Below are 10,293 nucleotides of genomic sequence, written 5' to 3'. Positions count from 1 at the left end.
TTTTTAGATAAAAATGATAAATTATATATGAAATCACTCGGTCTGACCGAACGGTTTAACTGTTTAAACATAATACAAGACCTCTTCGGGGTTTCATAACATTGGTTTAGAGTGAATGATTTTAAAAATGAAAATGTTAATAATAAATATGCTTTAAGAAAATGAAAACATGAAAATAAAAATTATTTTCTGAAAATAAAAATAGAAAATATTTCTTGAAATCAATTGGTGTTCACCTAAACTCATAGACAAGAATCACCAAGATAATGAGTTGCTACTAGTTAGGAGTAGAATGAGAATATAAATGGTGAGGGATTGTATACTATATAAATATAAAATCATTCTTCTTTTTTTGTTTTTTTGAGACAGTAGGACCTTAAACTTTTAAGTTTTAACGCGTCTACCGACCTAATAAATTATTTTAAAAATACACTTCCACTCCTTTAGCTTATGCCTAAGAAAATAACTTAAAAATTGACTCCTTTAGCTTTTTAATTATTTTTTCCACCCAATTATCTCCAACCATTAAAAACATTCACTCCTTTTATAAAATTTAACTTATTTTAAACCAATGTGTTATAGGAATAGGTCATCAAACTAGAAGAGTTTGTTTAAACGGTTAAACCGTTCGATTGGATCAGATGATTTATTATATAATTAATTATTATTTATAAATATATAATTATATATAATGCAAAATTTATATAATTAATAACTATATATAATTATATTGAAGCAACACAACTTCATCTCTTTTTGGACCGAAGTAAAATAAAATATAAGAGCAACATTCCATTTTCTTTATTTTAAGTGAACATGTCTGGTTCACTTTTTGGGTTATTTCGGTTTAATCGAGTTTAACATAATGGGAACAAAATTTCCCTGGTTGAAAATAGTCAAACCCCTAATTTGATTAAGACTTCAAAGCATAATCGTTTTTAAGTGCATTTAACGACTGGGCTGGTTGAACTGCTAAGAGTGCTCATAATATTGTTTTAAACATAAAAAAATAATTAATGCTTTGATTTAATATAAAAACATAAAAAATTATAATTAGTATTTAACAACTCTTATTATTAAAAACAAAAAAATAATAATAAATTGACTCATAATTGAGACAAAATATTAATATTTTTAGGAAAAACTCTGAAAACCAATATTGTGAAACTCGAATTGGACGTCAAATCAGAAGAGGTCTCATATTAGGTTTAACTATTTTAAACAATTAAACCGTTTGGTCGGACGGGATGATTTTATACATAATTAATAATTTTTATCTATAAATATACAATCATATACAAATGTAATTTTTTATATAATTAATAATCATGTATAATTACATTGAAATAACGTCTCTTCATCTTTTCTTTGACCAGAGCAAAACAAAATATTAGAGTAATGTTCCATTTTTTTTATTTTTTAAGTGAACCGTCCGGTTTACTTCTCAGTTTAATCCGGTTTAACTGAGTTTAACACGGTCGGACTAGAATTTTCCCGATTCAAAGTGATCTAACCTTGACTCAGTTAAAACGGTAAACCAGAGCCGTTTTCAAGTCCGGTTCTCATAATACCGATGAAAACACTCTAAACTTGTATCATTTGCCGATAGTTATTATAAACAATTTTTTGTTCCTATTGCTATTTAAACTTTAATGATTAGTGAAATTGATTTTTGTATAAATATATTGTTAAATTAATAGTGATGAGAAATTGAAACTCATAATTTGTTTTAACATCGACTCTAAGATAATTATTATTTAATTATCTTTATAATAATATTAGTACATTAACCACTTTTAAATCTAATGTTTACTTATCACATTTTTTTCAATAATTTTTATATTTTGATAACAATTTCTTCTAAGTATCAATGTTAGATAACATAAATTATTGTATTATTATTGTTGTGAGTCACCTGCATCCATTTTCATATTAATCTATTATAGTAATTTAAAATATATTTATGCAAATATTATTTTTTCAACTCATAAAAGTTTAAAGGTCAATTAGCAACAATAAAAAATATTCATGATAACTACTTATAAAAAGATAAAGATTATACATATTCTTGTACTTTTCCTTTTTATGAAAAAATATATACACAAATAATATAAGAGTTTTATATATCCAGCATTCATTTTCAATCATTATTAACTATTCAAAATAATAATTCGATAAACAATGCATTTAGCCTTTATAATATTACACTATTTTCTATGGATGAATATCTACATGAAACTAAGAAAAGGTGGATCACGAGTTCACAATGTCCCATAATAAACACAAAAAATATCATGTTATTCGGACTTGTAAATAAAAATGCGTTCCTGAAGTGGGTTTCTTCTTTCACCCATCTTCCTTTCTGCAATCCCTGAAATCGTGGCAAATCTCAGTTACAACGAAAATAATAATAATAACAATTAACAAATAAACAGAAAGGCAAGTTAGTTGTAGATAATTACAACAGAAAAGAAACAAAACAAATAGAGTCCTAATAACGCGGCATGGCGTCGTCGAAAGTAGTAGTAGCGACGAATCCGGATCAGCGACGAAACTCATCTTCTTCCTCTTCTTCAATGTCTTCTTCTTCTCATCATTCCCTTCCTTCCCTTTTCCTTAATCTCTCCGATTCCGATCACCACCATCACCCCATGGACGACCTCCTCAATTCCATCTACCACACCGACGCCGCCGCTCCTCCTCCTCCTCCTTCCAGAACCGCCGACGAGGTTTGGAAAGAGATCGTCGCCGGTAATTCTAGTGGGACCCACCAGAATAATAACAATAATAGTAACAGTGGGGTTTTGGATGTGGTGACATTAGAGGATTACTTGATCAAAGAAAGAGTTATTCCTAATCCTTCCACCGGCGTAACGACGGCGATGGTTCAGTTTGGGAATGGGGTTGATGGCACGGTGGTTGGAACATCAGGTGGAGGAGGAGGGAAAGGGAAGAGAAAGGTTATCGAAGAAACAATTGATAAAGCAACTCTTCAGAAACAGAGAAGGATGATTAAGAATCGCGAATCTGCTGCTAGGTCCAGGGAACGAAAGCAGGTATCTTAAAAATCCACTTTTTTAAAAAATCAGCTTTTTTTAGAAGCTATATGAGTGTTTGGTACAGATTCTTTTTGCTTATTTTGGGTTTATAAGTTTAACTTTCCTAAATGTGGGTTCTTTTCTTTTTGAGTTTATCTCCTAGATAAGTATAAACAAAATTTATGCCAAACACATGTATATATTTTTAGATTCTTCAAAGACTTACTCCAAGACTACGTTTAAACTTACTCCTCATCCTAACTAATCTATTCACTGATTCAAACTATTGGATTTCCCTAGAATTGATGGCTAGTACGAGGAATAAGTTTAAAAAACTTACTCTTGGAGTAGCAAACTGTACTAAATAAAGTTTCAGTTTTTAAATGTTTTATTTTATATTTGGAAAGTGGGTTTTTGCTTGTATGGTAAGTGAAGTTAGTTGTGGCAGTAGTGGGAAATGAATTCAAGTTAAGATGTTGTTTAAAGGTTTTAGATTATGGTTGTGGTTACTAATTGCAGCCACTTTAACTTCAATATAGTAATTAATTAATTTAGTAACCTTAGTGGGGAGGAGTTGAATTAGAATTGAGATTTGGGAAGGAAGTGAGTTAAAGTGAAGGTTTTGTTTTAACATTTACCTTCAGAATAGTATTAATTAGCCCGGAGGAGCTGAATTAAAGTTGAGATTTCTTTTAAAGAAGTTAAAGGTAGGAAATTCTGGCTTCTATTTGTTACTCTTTGATTGTTTTTCTGATTGGTAATTGATTATTTTTTATTTAAATTTTTTGGGTTGTGTAAAAGCTGACGGGTTTTGCGTTCAATTTTACAGGCTTATACATCTGAGCTTGAGTATCTTGTTCATCAGCTGGAAGAAGAGAATGCCCGATTATTGAATGAAACGGTGTGATTATATTATTATTATTGTTATTTTGCATTTATACACGTTGATATGCTGTGTAGTTAGATTCAAAACAAATGGTGTTCATTGACTGTGTTGTAATTTTTGCTGGTGTGGTATTGAGAATCCGGTATGAGATGGCTTTTGTTGGTGGAGTTACCATGAATCATTTTCAATTTGTTTCGATGACCAAGGGAGGGTTGGAACTTGGAAGGACTCTACTAAATGTTTATTCTTCAAATACATTCATGCTATGCATGCTTCAAACTTTTGTGACATTGTTTGTCTCTTTGCTTGTTTGGCTAATCAAAATTGTAAACTTCCCTGGGTTTGTTTATGAAATTGTATTTATAGGAGTCCTTGTGGGCTGTGGCTCACATCTTGTGTTTTAATTTATTTTTTTTCATCCCTGGTTTAGTCTTAGAGGGTGAGACTCGGCCCAACGTTAATGTTTTTCTCTCGTGACTTGGAAGTCATGGGTCAAATCTTGGAAACAGTCTCTTCCTTACGGTGATAAGACTGTGTACCTTTCATAGATCTCACTATGTAGGAGCCTTGCGCAATGAGCCGCCCACCCTAGTTTAGTTTTCTTCATGATCTGTATTCCCTTTTGTTAATCAGTTTTGTTTATTCTTTATTGAAATATTGGGTCTTGAATGCAGGCTGATAAGCAACGGCAGAGATTCAAACAGGTATGTAGTATATCTGCTCACTTCTGTTTCAAGCAAGCTGATGATATTTTTTGTGGGTGGGATGATAAACAAGACTCGTCAGTTAATTTGCATAAATAGTGGATATTTGATATGCTATAGTTGAATATATCCCAATCCATAAGACACTCTATGCATTAGTTTCTGGTGTAATTATGTATTCCATGGCAGCTAAAAGCTCCAGCTGGAGAGTAAAAATGTAAAATATAGGAAACTCCACCTAAGTGATGTTATCAAATATAAAGAGCTGATATATTGGAATTGTCATATGGAAAACGACGACCAGAGCTGTTATTTCATATTTGGATAAAGACGGCCTGAGTTATAAATGTTGGCATCTAAAGGGCAAGTCCATTGAGGATCTTGCAAAATATTGGATTTCAACATCCCCAATAGTCACCTTAGTTGGTAGAGTTGCGGGACATAAAGTATGAGCACCTGAGTTCAAACCCCGACAGTTGCACATTTTCTCTCATCCCCTTTCCTGTCAAAAATAAACTTTGCCTATCAAAATAAAAAAGCATAGCCTAAGTGAGCTTGCATAATTCAACAAGAATGATAGACATGACGATGTCCCCAAGAATTTTAATGTTATTGTTCACTTTTTTGGACCATGCTCATTATGATTTCATAAAGTCTTCCAAACAAGTGGTCAGATGCATACAATGTGTAATTGCATTGTAAGGAGAAAGCTACTACTTACCTATCCAAATGTATTGCAAATAAAAACATTATTTTATTTATGTCCTTTTTCCCAATAACTGAAAAAAATGTGAAAAGTGAATACAACTAGACTATCAAACTCTGCAAAGTACCCGAGAGATATGTGCAGTACCCAAAATACCTTAAAAGGAAAAATGTTTTTTTTTTATATATTTTATACTCTTATTACATCGAAACCTTGCATTTAACCCCAACGTCATCTTCATTGCTTCAGTTACTATTGTGATTGTGTTAATCACATTGAATCATTTCCTTAGGGATGAGTTGGCTGTATAGTCGTTCTTCCTTGTTGCTTGAACTTTGAAGTTCATCCACATGTACTAAACTACGGCCATCATCAGTAACGACCGTGACTTCTAAAGACCTAAAGATCGTCCTGACTATCTTTTGTTTTCATCAGCAAAGTTTTTGACGAGCAAGGCTAATTGTGCAAATACCAAGGTTTGAACTTAGGTACTCACACTTTATGCCCCGTAACTCTACCAACTGAGCTGATTCTTGGGGATGTTGTCTTCTCTATCATTCTTGTTGAATTATGCAAGCTCACTTAGGCTATGCTTTTTTTTTTATATGCTCTTCAAAATTATATTTATGCATGCCAGTTCATGAAATCTATGGAAAGTTGCTGGAACTTGGTGAACTGTCATGTTTGCATCACAAATCCTTGGGGGAAAAGATCTCTGTATTCTTAGTGTTATATGTCAGCATTATAGTATGAAAACTATTATATGATTATGAGTTCTATATTATCTCCAGTGATGAAATGGTATCTTGTCTTCATGCTCCTGTATCCACATTTCTTACTTGTCACCGATTACAAAAGCACTTGGGTTGCATACTTGTTTCATCTTTACCTAACCTAAAGGCACAAGGGTCATGTACTCATGTTCACTGGCTTTTAACTTTATTCAAATTTATAATCGCTCTTTCATATGTTGCCTGTCGAACTTATGATTCTAATCTCGATAATATACTTTAATTTCTTCCTGCAGCTTATGGAGTGCATCATCCCAATTGAGGAGAGGCCTGAACCGCCAAAACGGAGTTTTCGTAGAACGGATTCAGCCCAATCAATATGATATGCTTGTCATCAACAGACTAGGATTTGTGACATGGTGTAGATATAGGGGGGAATATGGACAAGAGAAAATAGTTGCAGTTAAAATAATTTGAGTAATTTGATTCAACCTGAACATATACTATGGATCCACCAAATGTGGAAAACTCATGGTTCTTAGGGAGATTTTGCCCGGATAATACTAGTTAGAAAAGTTGAAATAAAAATATATGTTTTGTGTTAATTTATGCCATTTGAACACTCTTTTTCTTGATTTGTTGAGGATGGATAGAAGAGGTAGTAGGAATCAATGACAGTTAGATGAATGATTATTACATGTAACCATTTTAAATGGTTCCAATTGTAGATGCAATGTCTTACAATTTTGTTTAAGATCTCTGTTCTAGCAAGGTCCTAGCAAGGAGAAGCAACGTCTGTGACGGATGATCGTAGTGCGACGAAAGAGGTCGGGACTCACCGAGGGCAGCGCCGAGTGACAATTGTCAACTTGTGGCTGCTTGACTGTAAACTAGCATAATCATTAGGGTTCTGTGATGCTGTTTGCTACTGTTTGGTGGTAGTAATGTTATGATCTTCAGATATTTATGTTTCCAATTCTTGTGGCTGCATTGTCTATAATCTCCTTTGGTTTAGTGTCTAGAATATAATTCTGTTTTGAAGCTAGGCAAAATTGGAAATTGGGTATGAAATTATTTTTTAGCATGATGGGTAATGGGTTTTGGGTGCTGGGGAGGTTAAAGGGGTTGGGGCGAAGCTGGTGAAGGATGTAGAGGCGACAATTCGAGCTAACGGGCTGAGTTTGGGTTGGTTTTCGGCATGGGCTCACGAGGTAGGAAGCTATATGGGTTGGATTAACCTCTATTTGATATATCATCTATTCTCTTTACTAAGACTTTTAACAGTTTACTCTGCATATGTCTAAATCATTTAAGGCGTGATTCTACAATCTTTTTTATAGTAAGAGTTATCTCAAATTTTTCTAGATGTATTCATTCCTAATCCTACATGTCTAGTACTTTCACTCATTTGACGTATCATTCCCATCTTTGCTATAATGTGTTATAATGAGCTTACTCTTTTATTGATATTTTACCATTTAACATCAGCCACATTTAACACTTAACACAAGAATTTTATAGTTGAGGTAATATTTCCTAGTGATACATTTCTTTCATATATAATACTTGATGCACACTTCTATTTTATATAATTTGGTTGAATCCTATAGTTTATATCTCCCTCATTTTTCTTCTCGTATTATATGATTTGCTCATCAATCTAGCAACTTTTGATATTATACAATTACCAATTTTTACCTTTACAATCAGGTTATGTATATATTTCATTTTTCAATTTATACGAAAGTTATGTATATATAAAGTTTGTCTCCATATTTCTAGATTTCTACTTAATTTCCCTCTCAATTTCTCACTAAAAAAAATATCATACTTAAAAAGCACTCACTATACACAAAAATATGTACATGAGGGCTTTCCATGAGATCATTATCTTAATATTACTCTCACTCAAATATCAATAAGTAGAAGGAGAATGGTGAAAAAGGAAATCATTCCTCATCTTAGAAATTATGCCTGTCAAAACAGAAATTATTAGTAGTAGATGGAGTGAGAGCATCTACAATGAAGAACAACATTTCCATCCTAATTTGGGTCTCACACGTTATTTTATAATTTATTATAACTCCCCAAAATAAGAACATCTACTTTTTTCATAATGGCAAATAACATTATTATTTGGATCCCACAACTTACCTCACACTTTATATTTTACAACAAATATAGCAAAATATAATAATTACTTATTTTTATTTATTAATAAATTAAAAATCGTTCTAATTTATTATAAATATTAGAAATCAATTATAAATAATAAAAAATAATTTTGTTTGTAAATTATAAAATTAAATTACATGGACACGAATAAATAAAACAAAATACTAAAATATATTAAAAAATAATATTCATTTAAGGAAGACAAGTTAGGGTTCTTCGATTTAACGTTACGAATTTTATAGTGGTGAGGTAATATTTCCTTTTACGTTTGAGAGACACATTTCTTTCATATATGACATTTGATGTACACTTCTATTTTATCTACTCTTATTATGGTTTACATGTCCTTTACTTTTTTTGTCACATTGTATAATCTAGTGACTTATAATATAATACAATTTCCTATCTTTACTTTTACAGTCATGTTTGTCTACCTCTATGTAAACTTGCACTTTATATATCTTGTTTTAGATTTATATGAAAGTCTAAGTTTATATAAAATTTGTCTTCTTATTTGTAGATTCTAGTTTGATTTCCCTCTCAATCTCCAATAAGAGAATATCATACTTAAAAAGCATTCACCATACACAGAAATGTGTAACATGAGGACTTATGAGGATGTCAGTAATTTTAATATTACTCTCACTCAAACATCAACGAATAGGAGATTGTGGTACAAAAGGAAATCACTTCACGTCTTAGTAATTAAGTCTGTTAAAACAGAAATTATGAGTGGTAGATGAAGTGAGTATCTATGTTCTGACAATATATAGGGAAGCATCTCCTTTTTTTCTTTTTAAAATCCCCTAAACTTCTAAAATCATTTTTTTGAAAGTGTTCTAAAATTCCTTCAAAGAATTACTTGTGACTTGATCCAAGTCCCCCTACCAATTACAGTAACATTTACAACTGTGTCATTTTTTTATGAGTAGAAAGATTTGTAAGATGATATAACATTTCTCTAAATATGTGTGTTTTGTGTGGATATTAATTAGTATGGGTTTTTACAGGTAAAAAATCTTACTTAATTTCAGCAGGAGGGGGAGAGGGTCAAGGTGCATTTTCAGGGGTTTAAATCTTAAGGGCTTCCTGCCAATTGCACATTCCTCATAGAAGTAATTATTGAGAGGGATAAGAACAAGTTTTTTTGGTACACTTTGAGCTAATCCATTAGAGTTGTGTTGTTGTCCATCTTAATAAGTGTCGCTTACGAAAATCGAACGTTATACTAACAATCTAGCGGGACCTTACATTTCTAGACCAACACGTTGTTGGTTATAAGAACAAGTTTTGAGAGGTCAGCTTCTTGGTCTTTGATTTGGCTTCCTAATAGCCTCCTCACCACAAGCAAGTCACCTTCAGGAACTTTAGCATCATCCTCCTCATGACCACCTTCTTCATCACTTGAGGCTTCAGATTGAGATTCTATCTCTCCATTAGTCATGATCATTGTCTTCCTTGTAGGGATTGAGAAGCAATGTGCCCAAGGCCTAAGCACTTGAAACACTTGACATCTCTACTCCTTTGACTTGGAACCACGGCTAGTTTACCTTGGCTTGTAGTCACTGATCCCTTGGTGCTAGGTGTAGCTTCCTTTGTTGGGCTCTCCTTCTTGAGTTTGTCTATCCATTTTGATGATTGATATTTGGAACTAGAACTAGAAGAGAACTTAGACCTTGTCCGCCTCAATTTCTCTTCTACCTTCATTGCTTGTTGCACAAGATCATCCAACTCAACATAGTGTTGTAATTCAACAATGTCTTGGATGTCTTGATTCAACTCATGTAAGAACCTTGTCATAGTGGCTTCTCGGTCTTCATGGAAATTAGACCTCAACAAGGCTAATTCCATCTCCTTGAAATACTCATCAACACTTTTGGACCCTTGTGTGAGCCGTTGAAGTTTGTTATGAATATCTCTTTGATAGGAGTTAGGAACAAACCGTCTCCTCATGATCAACTTCATATCTTCCCATGTATCAATTGGTTCAGCACCAATCCTTCTCCTATCCTTTTGAAGTTGATCCCACCAAATCATGGCATACTCCTTGAAC

The 10,293-nt window shown here is 32.6% G+C and overlaps 1 protein-coding gene across 3 annotated transcripts; it reads left to right on the top strand.

The window, feature by feature from the left end:
- On the top strand, positions 2,271 to 6,620 carry LOC109346116 (G-box-binding factor 4-like). 3 transcript variants are annotated; one of them, XM_019585501.1, is made up of 5 exons: positions 2,272 to 3,056; positions 3,868 to 3,939; positions 4,599 to 4,628; positions 5,769 to 5,822; positions 6,362 to 6,620. In XM_019585501.1, exons 1-4 carry the CDS (start codon positions 2,505 to 2,507, stop codon positions 5,814 to 5,816), a joined length of 702 nt encoding a protein of 233 aa, XP_019441046.1. In that variant the 5' UTR covers positions 2,272 to 2,504; the 3' UTR covers positions 5,817 to 5,822; positions 6,362 to 6,620. The 3 variants fall into 3 exon arrangements, with proteins under 3 accessions (XP_019441047.1, XP_019441046.1, XP_019441045.1); XM_019585500.1 differs by lacking the exon at positions 5,769 to 5,822 and having other exon boundaries at positions 2,282 to 3,056; XM_019585502.1 differs by lacking the exons at positions 4,599 to 4,628; positions 5,769 to 5,822; positions 6,362 to 6,620 and adding an exon at positions 4,369 to 4,583 and having other exon boundaries at positions 2,271 to 3,056.

Source organism: Lupinus angustifolius, chromosome LG04 (assembly GCF_001865875.1).
Source record: "Lupinus angustifolius cultivar Tanjil chromosome LG04, LupAngTanjil_v1.0, whole genome shotgun sequence".
Classification (NCBI taxonomy): Eukaryota; Viridiplantae; Streptophyta; class Magnoliopsida; order Fabales; family Fabaceae; genus Lupinus; species Lupinus angustifolius.
Note: the sequence above shows the minus strand (reverse complement) of the source record. Positions and strands in the feature narration are given on the sequence as shown.

Coding starts and splice junctions, on each gene's coding strand:
- LOC109346116 (XM_019585500.1), top strand. CDS start 2,505: ATGGCGTCGTCGAAAGTAGTAGTAGCGACGAATCCGGATCAGCGACGA. Junction 3,057..3,867: donor GGTCCAGGGAACGAAAGCAG/GTATCTTAAAAA, acceptor TCAATTTTACAG/GCTTATACATCTGAGCTTGA. Junction 4,629..6,361: donor AACGGCAGAGATTCAAACAG/GTATGTAGTATA, acceptor TTCTTCCTGCAG/CTTATGGAGTGCATCATCCC.